Raw genomic sequence first — 18,015 nt, 5'->3', positions numbered from 1 at the left:
CCCCTGCCCCGTCATTTTTCATCGCCTCGCCTTTCTGTATGCTCATCCCCGAAAAACTGACGGATGCAGCTCCCGGAGGTGATGCTGCATTGAACTCCTTCACCGCGTGTGGGCCTCTCGGAAAAACTGCTTTCCCGGTACTCTGGCCCTTACCGCGTCGTCCGACAGCACAGTGATGCGACTTATGAAGTAGCTCTAGCCGATGCTTCCCCGTTGTCCACGTCAACCGATGTTGTCCACGTGGGTCGTCTCAAGTCCTATCATGCGGCCGCCATCTAGAAGGAACCGCGTCGGCGCTTTCGCCGCCGGTGGTTATGTCATGGTGCCATAAGAGAGACAAAGACGATGATCACCAACAAGATGAAAGAGACAACGTAGTCGGGCTAACCTAATGTTCGTCCATACTGGTTTTACCGGCCATATCTTCTGCAGGGTAAACACTGTCCCATTTAACCTTATATCTCTGCCCGTTTCAATATGATTTGTAGAATCTATGATTATCTGTTGTGCAGTCACCTGCAAGATGGGCTCATTATTAAAAGCTGTCTTCATTAAGATCTGCTAGCCCTTGCTAATAAATCATAAGTCTGGTGGTCAAAATTTAGTGCTTCTCCCTCCAGAAATTCCTTGGGCATAGGCAATTTGTGCCTCCCTTTCAAAGACATGAATGTGACTGCATTGCCTACACCCCTATTTCCAGTGCCTGTTAAAGGTCACAATATACAGTGTATGGTGACCATAACCATGGAGATCTTGATGATGCTCAAATCAGCTTCGCGAGCAATCTATGGTCATTCGTATATAGCTTGTAGCAATATATTAAGAGCTCCTGTGGCCCGTCAGCACAGATACATTGTGCTGCACATATAATTAATAATAGATATAATAATAGATTGCACATATAAGTGCAAAAATCTGGGTGAGTTGGCACTTATTTGTAATGTAAGAACAGTCCAAACTATCGAAGTGAATTTTGCAGAAATTTTAGAGATGGCTTTTTGAGAGAGGAGTGGCAGTTTCCGAGAAGGTTCCTCGATCCAGGGTACCACCGATGCCCGAGTTGCAAGAAAGGTGGCCAGGTACTGCTGAGCCTGCAGTGAAGGTTGAGGGTAAGGAGGGCAGGAGACCCATTGGGATGACTGCAACACTTGTGGCATCGGGAGGCGGTTCTTCCGTGAATGTGTGAAGATGTAGATGTGTGGGGAAAAGAGAACCTGTTTGAGCTTTTCATGTAAGGACTCTGTGCTCAAGAAAAGCTGGGGTGTAGAGGCGTAAACACGTAGCAGCCTAGTTGACTGGGCTAGAGACAAATCCGAGAAGGTTACGAATCGTGAGCTTGGCCCAGGAAAGTTGGGATCTTGGCAAAGAGTCGTAGGTGAGCAGCCTCTGTGTGGAACAACCTCTGGGATGACCAGGTATACACATGATCATAAAAGGTGTGGGAAGATAAGTTTGGAAAATGTATGCTAGAGAAGGAGACCAGCTGCCACAAGTTCTTAAAAATGATGGGTAGATGAGCGAAGACGGTGTGGATGACTGTGACAAGGAGCTGTGATGGCGTGTAGTTCGGTAAGCATTGGGCTTAACTGAGAGAACTTCCCTATGATGGATAGCATAGCCGTTCGAAAGAACCACTGTGGCAGACTTAAGTGGGGGTCCGTTAGCGTTGGTGTTGTAGAAATGACTGTTTGTGTGGTCAGAATGACTTCTGCAGCATTGTGGATGCCCAGCTGCATTGGCAGTCGTTGCTGGCACTGATAGGCCTCAAGCAATTTTCGTTGCTTTGTGCACAAGAGTGTCGAGACGATTAACTCTGTTGGGCCCAAACCAGTTCCACATAAAAAAAAAATTAATACAAGTTGTCCACCTTTATCTCTGTGCCAAAGTAACTATGAAATGTTTTTTTTTTTTAGTTATAACTTAGTTATTACAATACTTTGTAATTGTTACTGTCCTTGAAGGGATAAATAGGGGAGCTGGTAGTGATAAGAGTGCATCCTGAACATGAAATTCAGCTATGGTTAGGGACGCAGCACATGACGTGTAGATTTTGTTCGCCTTGTCGAAAATGTGGCCACCATCACATTGTATGTGGAGGCCAAGAATTTTTAGGGATTTGACTATACGGGTGGGATGACAATTCAGCTAACAATCCAGTGTTATGAGAGGTGGGTACTATCAAGGGTGATGGACAAGGAAAAGAACAAATTTAGCAGGGGAGCTAGAAAGCCGAATTGTTTGGGTGGCAGTCCTATAGGCGATCTTGTATATCCTGGTGAACCTAGGTAGCACCAGATGGCAATGTGATTGCACAGTGTGGTGCACGCAGGTAATGGATGATGCGCATGGCCAGGTTGAAAAGTAGGAAAGAACTGAGCCTTGTGGTAATGCCAGATTGAGGGTACAGATGTACAGATTATGGAAGGTGCCAGCGAATCTTTGGAGGAGCATCTACGTGGGAAGGAGTGAACATAATTGTATGTATAAGCGAGTTCCTGCAAAATGGCACCATGTTCACATTAGCAAAGGCTTTCCTAAGATGAAAAGCTAGTATGGGCACGCAATTTTGAAGTGCTGGGTTCGAAGAGTATATTGTGTTGAAGTTGTTAAAAGGCATCTTGTGTGGAGATGTGTACACGATTGCCCGTGAGAGTAGGAGGTAGCTCGGATGCATCCATTAAATATTGTTGAAGGTGAAGTACTGACCATTTCATGAGTTTACTAATTCAAGAGGTGAGGGATAGGTTGAAGGAATAGAAGGGTAAGTGGTTTCCTTGGTTTAGATATGTAAATGATTTATGCGTGCTTCTATGCTGCAGTAGTGTTTTAACAGGGAGTAGGAAATTGTAATTTGAATCGGCAAGATAGCGAACAGGATAATTGGAGAACCTTATCTTGACCCGGACAGGTATTTCTTTGCAGGGTTGGAACAGCTGCATGGAGTTAATGAAAAGTGAAGGGATCTGAAAAATTTCGATTTTTTTAGGGGGATCCCGTATGTAATCAAGATAGCTTGGTTTACCACTCGATCTCAAGAGCAACCACCTCAATGGTCCGAATAAATGTTTTCTCTCTCTATGGCATAGAGTAATAGAGCTGTTGTGGACACCTTGATCGAGAGCCTCAACTGTGTTGTAGGACTTGAGGGAAAGCGTTCTGGCTGGCTGTGTGGTGGCAGGATTAAGACGAAAGAGAAGGGGACACCATGTGGAGCTGAGATGCATGGTAGTGGCTTAACGATTGCAAGTTTGAAACGAACTCTCGCACATGAGTGTGTTTGAATAACTGGCTATTTTTTCATGAAGTTGGTTAATTCGAGCATACATGTAGATGGCAGTTACGCATGTTGCAGTGCTATCGTTGGAGAAGCCTGCCTCATCATTAAAAAAGAAATTAAATTATGGGGTTTTACGTGCCAAAACCACTTTCTGATTATGAGGCACGCCGTAGTGGAGGACTCCGGAAATTTCGACCACCTGGGGTTCTTTAACGTGCACCTAAATCTAACTACACGGGTGTTTTCGCATTTCGCCCCCATCGAAATGCGGCCGCCGTGGCCGGGATTCGATCCCGCGACCTCGTGCTCAGGAGCCCAACACCATAGCCACTGAGCAACCACGGCTCCTCATCATGCATACCAGAGGCGATTGAAGTGAGTATGGCGACAGCCCAGCAAGAGGAAGAAGTTGAGCTGGTTGGAGAAAAGTTAGCTATGGTGAGCCTCTGCTTTTCGCACGAGACCCCTGCAGTTCTATTGCCATGCGATTAAATCCAAAGTCGTATACGGATACCATGAATTAAAAAGTAGTCGATCGGCGCATAGATAGGGTGCGGCAGCAACTACGCGAGCAGCGGGAATGATCCATGTGATGGGAACAGTGTGGCAGACGACCGCCTTCACGTATACGAGATTTGGAATAGTGGTGATAGCTATATGGTAGACAGTGCATGGCCAATGCAGTCTCGACGCTAATGTACTGGTTTTCGAACTTTTAGAGTTGCATGTATCAGCTTTCACCTCGGTGAAATCGGCAGGATTGGCGAGAAGAGGGCGGGCCTCGAGGCAATACTGCTCGTATATCATAACTTTTAATGCAGGCCCCAAGATGAGTGGCATCTCCCGAGCAGAAATCTGAGCTGTAGCCTAATATGTGATTTATGAAAGGGAATGTTGGCATCCGGTAGCACGTAACTAAAAGGAAACGCATACGAATTCTTGGGAGCGAAAGCTTCGAAGTTTAACTTGCCCTCTCATGGTGACTGAACCCAGCAGATGTGAGCTGCAGTGTGCTGAATTTAATTTATTCTGCAACAACGCTGTTTGACCCTCCAATCTGTACGATCGACGTACGTAGCTCATATAGCCTATAGCGATGTTCCATATCCGTGTGTGCTGTAATTAATTCAATTCTAAGCTGTTTCAACTACAGTAAATTGTGCACAGTTGTGACAACTAGTAGACCAGTGAATGACATGAAGGCACCATGTGTTCTATCGAACAGACAGTGAATATGGGCACGTTTCAGCGTGCACTATCATATGGTGATTTCGTTTTAAGAATTGCCAGCCTGGCGAAAGCAACCAGCGTTACATTAAGAACCATGCCCCGAATGTAACGCGCAAATTGTTTTGTTTTGCGCTTCGAAATGCAACGCTCAGCCACTAGGCAACTAAGCTACGAGAGGAAGCCGACCACTCCGCGGCAGCAGGGTCTGATATAGGTATACAGCACTTAAAATGCAACTCAGCGCCAAAAGGAGACGTATAGGGGCGATGGATCAAAGATGCCTGAGAATAGTAAGAACGCTTAATTGTCAATGTACCCTTGTTGCGGTGGTTCTATAACTGCAGCGGCGCATGATTCTCGCTGCGCAAACGGGCTGCCTCGCGCGCGCGTACAGGGCATTCAGGGCACCCCAGCGCGTCGCCCTCGTTGAGCTATTCAGCTTTGGCGGGATCGCCATTTTACGCATCGTTTTAGTTCTGGGCAAGTTGTGATTTGATATGCATACATATGGCGCGAAAACAGCACGGCCGAAAAAGAAAACATTTTGAGGTTTTAGGTTTAGAAAAATTTCCTTTGGTAGATCCCATGTGCTGGTCTACTCGAAGAGGCGGACATTACTTGCACAAAAAAAAAAGTTGAAATGCCCAATCGACTGATAAAAAAAGTAGCAGTTTCGCCCAAAAGGCGAAGCATCGATTGTGATAGCAAATTAGTAGACATCTATAAGAATTAAGAATAGTAGTTTTGTCAGCCGCATAAACTTGCAATCATAGGCATTCTAAATAAATTAACAAGCATGGTGTCACGTTCGCACAAGCAAACATGAACACGTACATATCTCACTCGACGACCGCGGAAACTCTCTGTCAAAACGCTGGAGTGAGGATGCGCGGCAGCAGCAGCGAGCGAATTGACCGTGCTGCGTCTTGCAGCAATTAACGTGAACTAAGCCGCGAAAACACAGCGCGCGACGGACTCTGTCGCCGCCGCACATGGCTTTCAAGATACAGCAGCCCGGGCAGGCGCGCGCGACCCTCATGGTGACGGCAGAAATGCGCCTGGAGTGTCAGTATAGTTGCTATCGCTATAAAAACTAATGATTTCGTTTACTGGCTTATGAGCTCAGGATGCATTCTGACTCTACCCCTGCATTTTTCGACGGCATCACGTTTTAAAAGCTGTGGAAATGATGCTATGCTCATGATACCTAATAATATATGCTGAAGAAAACTGCTCGGGAGACGCGCACCATGAAACAGAATTTTTGTTGCTTTGGATACTCCAGGCGCATTTCAGTCATCGGCGTCGCTGTGATGTTCCGCATAAAGTACAAGTGCGATAACGTGGCGCGCCGTATGCTAGGTGCGAGTGAAAGCGTGTGAGGGTGAGCCGACGGTGGTGGCTCAATCTCGCGCGCGCAAGGAGGAAAGTGCAGAGGTGGCGCGCCGTCTTCCTCCATCGTGTGCAAGGCTCCGGGTGAGAGGAGAGAGAGAGATTCTTGTTTGGGAAGGAGGAACATGGGGTAAAGTGCAGCTATGGTGGCTTAGTGCAGCGCAGAAACTGTCTCTCAGATGAGGACACGGCGGGGGCGTTCTACTGGCTGCGTATGGCGCCGCCGCGCGGGCCCTATATTGAAAGCGATCTGCAATTGGAGCAGAGTGCGCCGAGTGCTGATAGCTTCGTGTGCGCTATGTTCTCGTCACAGTTCGCGTTGAAGGAAAGTCATCACGAAGGTCAATTCGCTCGCTGCTGCTGCCGCGCTTCCTCACTCCAGTGTTTTTACAGCGAGTGTGCACGGTCATCGAGTGAGATGTGTTCATGTTTACTTGTGCGCGCGTGACACCATACTTGTTAATTTAGTTAGTATCCCAGTAAAAAATTGCTCAAACCAGTTAAAATTTTCTACTGGGAACGAAAATTTGGATCAGTTTAATCGTGTTTTGCGACACCCATTCGAAAAATGGGCACGCAATTTTGAAGTGCTGGGATACGTCGTTAATTGGGACTAACATGAAAAACAAAGGAAAGAAAAAAAAAAGCCTAGATGGACCCTAAACTCCTTTCGAGAAGCATACTCATGCATGCATGAACACATTATGGTATCTCTTCATTGACATACCCAAGATTCGCCACTTCACTATGTGAGATACATGTCTAGGCGATATGTAAGCAAAACTTGGTTGACCAAGTGGTTCATGAGAAATTAGTAAAATTTCAAAGGAGAGTTTTAACTTGACAGAAAGCTAAATGCTTCTCTCCATATCTATCACACCGAAGTACAAATAGCTCTCAGTTTACTTGAAACATTATATAATTGACCTATATATATATATATATATATATATTCAGCTAGTTTGTTTCACGAGATTACTCACCTAACTGGTGACTTCCAATTGAGACCAATTGGCATACCAAGCTCCACTGATGTCCAACTGGACTTCTGATGATGCCCCATTGGAACCAGTTGGGTCCCATTGAAATATCCAACTGGGCTGAATGGTTCTTTTTGACTGGGTTAAGCGAATGTTTGCAAGTTTATACGGCCGATAAAGCTACTATCCTTTCTTAGTATAGCTGTCTACTAATTTGCTATCGCAATCGATGCTTCACCTTTCGGGCAAAAGTGCGACTTTTTACCTTCATCAAAGCATCCATGCTGCCTGCAGGTCCCCGAGGTGCAACGAAAACAACGTAGCAGTTCCGCAAGCTAGCTTCTCCGCACAGTTAGCATTCAAGTACCTATAGTTTTTTTTTTTTTCCCGGATATGCAGTTGCTTTTAATATGTACGAGTGCGCGAGGTGTGTTGAAATTAACGGCATTTTCCATATAACGATTATGATAGCAAAAAAACTATACCTTTAATAAACACGTGCTGTGGATTTCCCGCTTCGTGCGTGCTGAAGAATTAGCACGTGCATATTGGCTGTGCGGTGAAGCTTAACTATCACCAGCTGGTGCTCGTCTATGTCTGTGCTCCACAAGCGAACCTGTGAAGCCGCGCGAAAAATGTGCGACACAAGCTCTAAGAAAAGCAAAAAATGAGGATATGTTATTCATTTTTTTTTGTTTTGAGACGTTGACATATAGCGCTTATTTCTTGTGCGCGCGGCATGTCGCCAACCGCGCGAGTTTAGTAGATACTTGGTAGATATGGCACAAATCTGTCCACGGTACTTAGTCTGCGTACTTCGTCCAGCATTTGCGAAAACTCTGCAAAGTCTCATTTTCCAGCCTGAAAGGTACGTATATCGTATATGGTACATATGGTACTAGCGCCCCATCCAAAGAAACGCCTGGATGATCGACGTTTTTCCATGAGGATGTTGCTTCTGCTCCGACTGGACAAAATTGTTAGATGTTACCATCAGGGAGTGGGACAGTCGGATCTATTTCCACGCAAACAACCAATAATCTGCCTATTCAACTTGCCACAATCCTGGGCGACAATTAAGTTGATTTATGCAACAGGCAACATTACAGTTCAGAGGGATCAAGTACAATCGAACGCAGTCAGCAACCATACAGTTCGCGCAATCCGTGCCACTCCCCTCTTTTGCTTCCAAACAGGCTTCGAACTGTCTAATATTTCGTTGCAACACCAAGAACAGGCAGGGCAAGCAATGATAATAACAACGAAACGCCAATGGAAATTTCGCACCCAATTCATACAGTGATCAACGCGGTACAAAAGCATTCAGAACACTTAAAAATCTAGCTAAGTGTAAATAGCGTTCAGATGAAACGCTAGAAATGTCAAACAGCCGATTATACGACGGTCAGAAAGGTTTGAATGCCATAAAAACGCATAATTAACAGCTGCACGCTGCACTAGGACCCGCACGTCAGGTGTTTGGTATTTTTGGTTTCTGATGCTTACTGCCGGCAGCTCCGCACCTAATATGAACCGCGTTTCCAAGAATATAAGATACCGAGTCATAAAAATGCGTTTTTACTGTCTAATTATTTAACAACAGTATTTACAACAGCTTATTGTTTTGATATTTACTTGGATATAAAACAGGTCTTTGATTTATCGACCAATGGTGACAGGAGCGGCGATGGATGTAAACATGGCCGATTAGTGATGCTGTATTTTGAAGTGCAATATTGGAGCTCTCCCTATTTTCACGCGTCATCATGATGTTTTGGTTAACATAGATAGGTGATGTGTGCGACCAAGTCATCTACTGATGGTCCAGTCGACAGCGACGGAGCTTTTCGCTACAAGCCTGGTAAGGATCTTTTGTACAGCGAAGAGTAAGCGCAGAGTTCTGCTCTAGCCTAACGGTACTACATGTCAGATCGATCCTTCGTAGTCTGATTTGCCTTCCGATGCAGAAAGGCGAACTGCCTTGTTAACAGGCGTGAAGAAAAGAACTGTACGAGAAGTTTCTGTTCGCCTATTTTCTCTGTACAGTTGTTGCCATCCATTATAATCACATCATGCATTTATGGTGTTGACAGCCGTGAATGCTAAGCGAAGCTGCACATGACGAGAGCGAGGGAGAGAGGAGAAAAAATAATCGTATGAACATTTTACACCGTCTGGCCTAAGTACTGACGCCTAAAGTGTGGTATTATGAAGGCAATGTAGCGACTGATGGACGTGTAGTAGTTAATATTAAGAGGTTTCTTGTGGCGCGTTGGAATACCGTTATGCGTTTTTACTGCTACTGCCGCATCTTATTTTGTTCAGCTGTTCTGTGGCTCTCATCTGTGGCTACATTGCTCCTATGTGTTGCGCCTGCTCTTGACACACATCTCGTATCATGATGTTTCTTTGCATTTCACTAGAATATGTATCTGGCGAAATCGTGCGTGCAGTTTTGGGCCGTATTCGACTTTGCAAACGATTAAATTCAACTGTCGTGACGCAGACGACGGAGCGCACAGCGTGATTAAAATTAGTAATCGCGTCTGCTTCGTTACAAAAGTAGCATGTGCGTTTTCCGTTTGCAAAGCGACAACTGCTAGAGTACTTATTGAATGACAGGCTGCAGTTAATACTTTCGGCAACGTCGGGTTGAAGTGCAGTGTTGTCCATGTGACGACTGGCATTATACCCGTGCAGACAGTGTCAAAGCGCACCTGTTTTTGGACAGTTCTTGAAATTTCTTTTCCGCTGTTGATAAATGGCTAAACGATATCTACTGCCTCGCGAGCCTGTGTCATTCTATATCCTTAGTGTTCTCCCAGGAATAAAATTTACATTAACAACAGGGAGTATTTACTCATTAAAAGCTTAATATGTCTAGGGCTAATTAATGCTGAAGGGAAGGCACACCGATTTGTGCTTTTTTCAGGGTCCTCAAGGATGATGGAGGGAGCACATGAACTACTACCCCTCTTGCAGGAGCGGCTCATCATATTATCTGGTCAGTGTTCGTAGCTTTTTTTTTTCTCATGTAGGAAACCAACAAACTTTGAGACCCATTTACACCTTTTACTGTGTTGTGCTCGACTCGGACAGTTATGTGGCAGACAGGTCGCAGGTGACCTTGTGCAGCCATTTGATTCTTGTATGTGGTGTTGGTCATAACAAAAAAATCACTTTGTTATACCATTTCACAAGAATGATGAGCGTATTCATAATGCGACATGTCAGGCCAAAGAAAGTGTATGTAGCAGTTAGTGAATGGTGCACAGTACTAGGGTATAATTGTTAGGCATTCTTGCACCTAAACAACATTCAGGAACATACATGTGTGATGATTATTTCTGTGCAAGGGGGCTGCTTTTCAGAAATGTTCCTGTGGGACCTTTGTTGCTACTTTCTTGCATGATGGTGTTGACCTGTATGTAACTCCTGTATGTAACTGTACATGCAATTACAATCGTGTGTGTTGCTAGGTTGGGCTTGAGTGGTTGCTTGAGGAAAACTTTGACAGCATTTGGTTTTTGCTGCTTTTAGCCACTATGGCGCTATCTTAAGTTGCGGCACAAAGTGGCTTATTTATAAGTTTTGCCGGTGTCACACTGCCACTTCGAGCCCGATACTGATGGAAATTCTCGACCGTGATAGGCTCCCTCCCACAGCTTGCACAAAGGAGCCAGTCATGATTGAGAGATCCAGTCCCGTTCGGGCTTAGTTGTGGTCGAAATTGTTACCATGTAACACCCATATTACTGTAAACTCTGGCAAAATTTTAATTAACAGATGCCTGTCATTCAGCAAAAGAGTCGCTGAGTATCAGCGAAGTTATGATCTGGAATAAATGTAATATGTGAGGCCACTTTCTGTAATGTGTTCATGAAGAGAACATTGAGGCAATCTACTTCCTTGAATGATAAAAATTTATCTTTGCTGTATATCAGCTATTACACTATTGCACCTTGCTACTGCCAGGCATAGTAGCTCGAGCCAGGTAAACATCTTTTGATCTCTTGGGCTCTGAAGCCTTGCGTAATGTATATGATAAATGTTTGCTTTTTATTTTTCTATTTCACCGACTGAGCGTTTATCACTATTGCACTTGCTGTTTTTCTTTATATGTTTGGCTTCCACACTTTTACATGAAAACTACCAGTTTTGTGTTGCCTACATTCACTGCAGTTGCATAAGTCATTTCGCTGTTTTTGAATGTTGGGTTCTTCATGAATTATAGGAAGATGTTGAGATAAAACACATTGTTCAGTAGCTTATGTACTCCCGTAACTTCACTATTTGAAATGGTTTAATATTTATTCTTTCTTTCTTTAATATGAGGGATAACACTTAACACTTAATGGTCTTGAGGAGCAGAGATTGATGCAAGTGAAAACTGTTATGAAAGAAAGCAGTGGCTGCTATGCAGAGGCGCCAGTTCCTGAGCGAATGCGTGGAGCAGATAACTTCTGCTCAACAAGTTCCAGTCATTCTATAAAAATGGCTTGCATTTAGGGAGCCTATATAGAAATTTGTTTTCTCAGTGTATTTGACCAATCTCACCATATTTGCATCCACTTTTAGCCGTGTTTTTCTTGTTGGCGTTATTTTATTGTGAAAGAGTTGTATTGAATGCTCCTCTGCTTCAACAAACACAGCTCTGTATGTGCACCTGGTGACATGCTGTACCCCTTTTTCATTGTGGCCATTGTCATGGTGTTCTAGATAACTGAAAGCAGTTGTTTCTCACTTACAAACACCTCAGTCGTCTGGATGTTCAATTGTGAATGGTATTGCGCACATGGGCCAGATAATGTGTATAAGCCTCATGTTGTACCACATGGACTCCATGAAAAATTCATATTTCACTGTGTTTGTAAGTGAGAAAATATTCTATATTAAATTCGATATTTGAATATTTGTATTCTCAAACATTCATATTCGATTTGATTAAGAAATTTCACTATTCGAACGTTCCTAATGTTTATATGTCAGGTTTGAATCTATACATCAAAGCAAACTTGATGTTCCCATTGCTAACAGGTATACCAAATGCTGACAGATCCCATCATATGTGTGCCTAAATTAACATTGTGGTCCAGTGAATTCAATTCAGAAAATGGCTTAAGTATTGGATTGACCATGCGTCAGCTGAAAGGGTGAAGACTGAAGTTTTTTTTCAACATTCCTTATGAACTAGGGCTTCTCCAGATGTTGTCATTGGGATTGGCATGTGTGTAGAATAGTAATGAAATTTGTGCTGTAGCACTGCATGAAATTTTTGTTTAGGTAATATCAGCATGTATAGTTTATAAGGATTATCAGATATAATAAAGTTATTTTCGTGTCAGTTGCAACTTCATCTTAATGAGGTTCAGTGATTGACCAGTACGCAAATCAATGTGTTTTCACAGAGTAAATTGGTTGGTGGTATTAGCACTTGCTATGCATAGAGTGCAGGTTAATGCATCTACTGTCTATCAAACTTTCCTGCTGGGATGGCTGTTGTACCATAATATTGTCACACACCTTCTCATGATCAGCTGTTGGTGGTGGCAACAGAAGGGGATAAGCTCAGGAATGCAGAAGGGCCTGTGTGTGGCTTGGTGAGACAACCTAATAAGGTGACATTTGTGCTAGCCTGTGATTTGTATTCACATGCTAATGGTCGCTGAGTTTGCCATCTTAAAGCTAAGCTTTCTCTGTCTCACTGATTCGTCCGTGAGTGCCGAAAACACACTGCAGGAAAGCCAACTTACACATCTGCATAGAACACTACAGTTTACATTCTCAGTACCGCACCAGCGTTGACTGGCCAGCCGGTCAGTGCCTGATAACAACGCGAATCGACGAGTTAAGCAAGAGTAGCGCATGCGCACAAAGTTTACTGGAAGCGCAAGTTGGCTCTGCTAGGCATGACACCACCCCTGTCGCGATTAACTGAGCTTCCCTGCTTATTGGAGACAGCAAGTGCGCATCAACACGGGCTCGTCTTAGAATCTGAAAAAAAAAAAAAAAAAAAAAAACGGCCCCATTCTTAAAGAAAGATGGTTGAATGCCATGCTACCCAGATGAATTGTATATATCTGCATTGCATTACGCGCGTCACACAATGCATTCTCGGCCGTCACCATGGGTAGGCCATAGGTGCAGCGCACAGCAGAAAAAGAGGCTGCCACATGCGAACGCAAGCGTAGAGTCGTCCGTGAAAGTGTGAGTGTGTGCGTGTAATCAATGGCCACATGATCTAAAATAAAGGCTATGCAACTTAACAAAATGTGTCTTCAGTCAACTTCAACTTTCATAAAATGCAATCCTAAACAAGTAATCAAATCACATATGCATAGCATCAGGTTGCTCAGCATTTCTTGGGTTCATTGTGTGGTCGTTGGCTTTGGACTTTGACTTTGATTCAATTTGCATTGGGGGAAAGCTTCGCATTCAACCATCTTTCTTTAAGAAAGGGGCTTTGATCTTTTGCTGAACCATAAGATTCTGACCAGCTTTCTGGCTGGTGCTTGCATGACACAGAATAAAAGAAAAAAGAAAGAATAGGAGGGTGTGCATTACCTTGGCGGTCATGCTCACAGCAACAAAAGAATGTGGAATGGATGTTGTGCACACCATACTTGCCAAATAGAGCATGTTGTTTTATATTCTACTTTTACTTAATGTATCGTATCCCTAAAATTTCGAGCTTACTTGTTTGAAGCTTTTCTTGTTGACTTTATTATGTTGTAAAGGAGTTGTATTGAAACTTGTGTATTTTTCCACATGATTGCGCTGCATGTGAGCTGGCTAATCTAAGGCTAATGAGTGTCCGATAACTTCTCATCTTTGATCCTGCACCTTGCTTGCTTTTTCTAGGTGGCCGAGACCTTCGAGGAGGTCCAGTCCTCACCTTCCCAGCTAGGTCTAGACCGGATCGGCTAAAACCGGAAGAAATGCGCAAGGTTTTAACCTACCTGTCTAGCATTCCTTGGTAAGGTTGGCATGACGCTCTGCTCACTGTACATGTTTGCTTGAAAAGGGATTGTTTCTTTCTAAAGTTAAATCTCTGCTCTTTTTCAGTGAGGAAGCTAGAGAACTTGGCTTCTCTGTAGTAATTGACATGCGAGGAGCCACCTGGGTTACGGTGAAACCAATCCTTAAAGTTCTCCAGGCATGTATCTGTGTTGGTATATGTACAGGGTGTCCCAGCTAACATGTAGAAGTGAAACTTGCTGTATGTTCTTAATGCTAATGCACGCCTTGCAGGACCTCAATAAAGTTTTTCAACCAACCAACCAGCCAACCAACCAACCTCAAGAGGGCTGAATTATTTTTTGTCTTCTCCTTAATTCCAATTTGATGATGAACTGACTTCTTAACATGGAAATTTACAGTCAATATGTCAATGCAAGGTATCTAGAGTACTTTAGAAAACACATGTTTTGATGATTTGTGGTGCCTTGCCTTTGCCATAGTCCTTTTTTCTGTGTCTGAAAAAGAAAAGAGAAATGCCTCATAAGTTTCTAAAAAAGTAGATCCAGCTTCCTATTTGCATTTCACAGCAATGCTGTCCTCAGGTGCATTGTAAACAAACTAATTCAGTCTGTACTATGGCCAGTCTCATCCATAAATATGACAGGTCTCCTATTTTTGAGGCGGCCACAACATTCGTGTTGCTATTTGGGTTAGTTTGATGGCAGATCAATAGTCTCTGTTATATTTCTGGAAAATGTGGCTTTGATAGATTGCTTATCTTTCTCAACAACTGTGTTGTACAGGCTAAACAAAAAGCTTGCCACTAGCAGGAATTTACTGGCTATACCAATATAAATGCCCTGCCAAATTTATTTAAAGGGAAGCGGAAGAAGTTTTAGAATTGGTAGGTTTACGGCAGCTTGGAAGGCTGCCCTAGTGTAAGTTAACTCCTGAACTTATTTTATTTATTATGCACGTAGCAGCGCTGCAATTGCAGATTAAATTTTCGTTGAAGCTCCGCCCCTCCTCGCGCGCCAAGTGTAGTGGCGAAAGACGGGGCAGGAAGGTGACGTCAATACAGGGGTCACATGAGTGCTCTATTCAAATCTCGCACCTCGCCGATACCTAAGATGACGTCACGACTATCTTCGCCATCAGAACCCATCGACCCTTGCATGGCGTCTCCCACAGACGCTGCGGCTTGTTATTATAAAGCGAGTAGCGGTGACTTCTGGCCTGTTAAGCTATCATTTTCGTATTCAGGGGATGAAAAACTATAATAATTCGCTGAAAGCTCACTTTTTTTGAAAAGTGCTTCAGCTGCCCTTTAATCTAGTCTGGTTCAGCATGGAGCATGTTTAATTTAATTCCTGTGTTTGAGTACAATACTACTGGGATGTACAAATGGGCAGCCACGTCAGTGTTTGTGAAATTTTGTAGGCTTTATTTCAAAAGCAGAAGAAATGACTACCCTAAAGATAGTGTACCACAAACAACTGAAACCTGTTTCCAAATGCTCTCTAAAAGCCTCCTATTAGATATCAACCATAAATTTATAATTATAAAGTTAGTTAACCAGTGATTATGAATTAGTTATTTGATGAGAAAATAAATATTAGTGGAGGTTCCTTAGGGGGCAGCAAACAACATGCAGTGTATGTCAACATGTTTGTATGTCAACATGTTTCAGTAGCATGTACATAGCAGTAATTTTCAAGTTCTCTTGTATATTTTTTTGTGCTCACTTTCAATATTGGGCTCTAACATATGTCCCTGTTCTCTGTTATTTATCCCAGGAATACTTCCCTGCAAAGATTCATGCTGTGTACATAGTCAAACCTGAAAACTTCTGGCAAAAGCAGAGGACGAGTATGGGCAGTTCAAAATATAAATTTGAGGTATGTGCCATGTCTGTGCCCTGCATTAAGTTTGGGAAGGTTGTCTGTGAGTGTTTCATGTTGATCTTCCAAAGCAACAGAACTCGGACATGGATTTTGTTTTCTTCATTGCAGAGACTTCTTTTACTTTATAATAGCAACTGTTGTTTTTATTTGGTGCAGTGTCTGGAGATGAAGCTTCATTAGTGTAAATGTGCTTGGCTATAAATTTGCAATATATTTCTTGTTTTATTTACAGACTAATATGATATCTCTAGAAGCACTGTCAAAATATATAGATCCATCGCAGCTTACAGTCGACTTGGATGGGACGTTACCTTATGACCATGGCCAGTGGCTTGAACTGCGAATGGTGAGAATGACAGTCTGAGTTCTGTGTCACCTCCTGTGCTTGTTAAAAGTTCATTCTGGTGTTAGCGAATGATATTGAATTTCTGCTGTTCATTAAATACATAGTATTCCGTCAGTACATTGTACATTAAAGGTTTTTTTCGATTATTGTGCAATTCAGCAATTGTAGTTATGTTGGTTGTATGGGCAAATATCAGCGCTATTATCTTCATTATATCTGTCATGCATATTTTTGTAGGATGAGGAAGGACAGTGCTTGATAGAGAAATGTGTGTCTGCAACCATTTCACACCCTATACAAGGACATTTATTTTAATAATACTTTGATTAACATGGTAGAGAATTCCAGGTATGCATGGTCCAGAATATGCGAGTCTTGTCTACAATGATTCTAACTTCCGTTAAAAACTTAAAACAGTCCATACTATTGGCTGCATTACACCAAAAAGTGAAACAGCGGCATGAAAGTAGCAAATCATCTAGCTTTGATGACAAGCTCTTGAGGCTTCTGAGATCAGCCCAATGATGCTTGAAAATGTTGGTTATGCATTGGTTATCCTTGAGCTAGTTGTGTTACCTTTTTCTCGTTATTCATCATGACAGCTGAGTTGCTATAGGATTCTACTACTAAGCACAAGATGATGGGTTCAATTCCCGGCTATGGCAACTGCATTCACTTCAGGACAGAATGCAAGAACTCTCATGCACCAAGCTTTCAATTCACATTAAAGAACCTTAGGTGATAGAAAATAATCAGGAGCCTTCCACTAAAACTGTGTCTCTCTTATAGCATGCATGTTGCTTTAATGTAGTTACAGTCGTATCGGTAAGCAGCGATGCTCAAGGGGCTGCAGCAGCTTTCTTCTGCCCTTCGACTGACATAAGAAGGGTGTTTTGAATACCTCATCTATCCTCATCAACAACTGCAGAGCTGGCAGTGATTGATGTTGCTCTGAAGTACATACAGGACGAAATGAGCACATCGAAGGTCGTCATCCTTACAAACTCCTGTGCTGCCCTTAGCAGGCTGTTGAGAAAGAATGCCAGTAGTCCAATTCTCTGCAGTATAATAGAGTCTTCCGACAAAATTACTTCTCGTGGGGTGTTCCTCATTGCTCAGTGGATACCTTTGCACATGGGTATTGCTGGAAATGAATGGGCTGATCGCCTCACTTCAACCTGTGCTCACAACTGGTGTGACTGCCCAGAAATTTCTTGCATGATTGACAACGCCCATGTGTTAATCCATCCATACCTCCTAAAGCAGCACCCAGACCACTGTGTTGCAAATAGCTTGCTCCCTCCCTATGTTCGTGGCCATGGCTTGCCTCATAGTGCCAGAGCGCTGTTAGTGAAATTAAGAGTTGGCTCTGTGTTGGTGCGTGAATGCTTGTATCGTCAAGGACATATGGACAGTCCGTCGTGCATGTCCTGTGGCTCCTGTGAGACACTTGAGCACCTTATATTGGAATGTCCCGCATTCATCACACAACGTGCACTGCTAATTAAGGAATATGGACTGACTGGACTCGAGGGTACGACCCTTGACGATTGTCTGTTTCCGAGAGGGAGTGCTGCCCAACATGACCAGGCCTATAGAACCTTGCTAACTTTCATGCAGAAAACTGATTTGGCTTCCCATTTGTAGGCATTTTTTCTGTGTTCCTACTTTCTTTTGTCCGTGTCTCTGTCATTTGTTTATTTCCTATTTTCTTCTCCTCTTTTCATTCCCTCCTCCCAACAGAGTAGGCAGGCGTTGTACCCCTCTTGGTGGCAGTTGTCAGCTTGCTCCCTCCCTGTTTCCTTTGTGTGTTTGTATGTTTCCGTATCTAATAATAATAATAATAATAATAATAATAATAATACTTTGGGATGTTACCTGCCATTGATTCATCAACCTTGTTTATCCTTGTAGTGTAATGTGAGA

General features: G+C 43.2%; 1 protein-coding gene across 3 annotated transcripts in view; it reads left to right on the top strand.

Annotated features, from left to right (window-relative positions):
- Positions 1-8,562: 8,562 nt before the first annotated feature.
- trio (trio Rho guanine nucleotide exchange factor) overlaps positions 8,563-18,015 on the top strand; it is a 251,643-nt gene continuing 242,190 nt past the window's right edge. For all 3 annotated transcript variants that reach the window (XM_055061522.2, XM_050192948.3, XM_050192949.3), the window contains exons 1-6: positions 8,563-8,740; positions 9,812-9,883; positions 13,741-13,855; positions 13,945-14,035; positions 15,636-15,737; positions 15,976-16,089. In XM_055061522.2, coding sequence (XP_054917497.2) covers positions 8,674-8,740; positions 9,812-9,883; positions 13,741-13,855; positions 13,945-14,035; positions 15,636-15,737; positions 15,976-16,089 — 561 coding nt within the window. In that variant the 5' untranslated portion in view covers positions 8,563-8,673. The remainder of the gene's footprint in view (positions 8,741-9,811; positions 9,884-13,740; positions 13,856-13,944; positions 14,036-15,635; positions 15,738-15,975; positions 16,090-18,015) is intronic.

Source organism: Dermacentor andersoni, chromosome 1 (genome assembly GCF_023375885.2).
Source record: "Dermacentor andersoni chromosome 1, qqDerAnde1_hic_scaffold, whole genome shotgun sequence".
Lineage (NCBI taxonomy): Eukaryota > Metazoa > Arthropoda > Arachnida > Ixodida > Ixodidae > Dermacentor > Dermacentor andersoni.
Note: the sequence above shows the minus strand (reverse complement) of the source record. Positions and strands in the feature narration are given on the sequence as shown.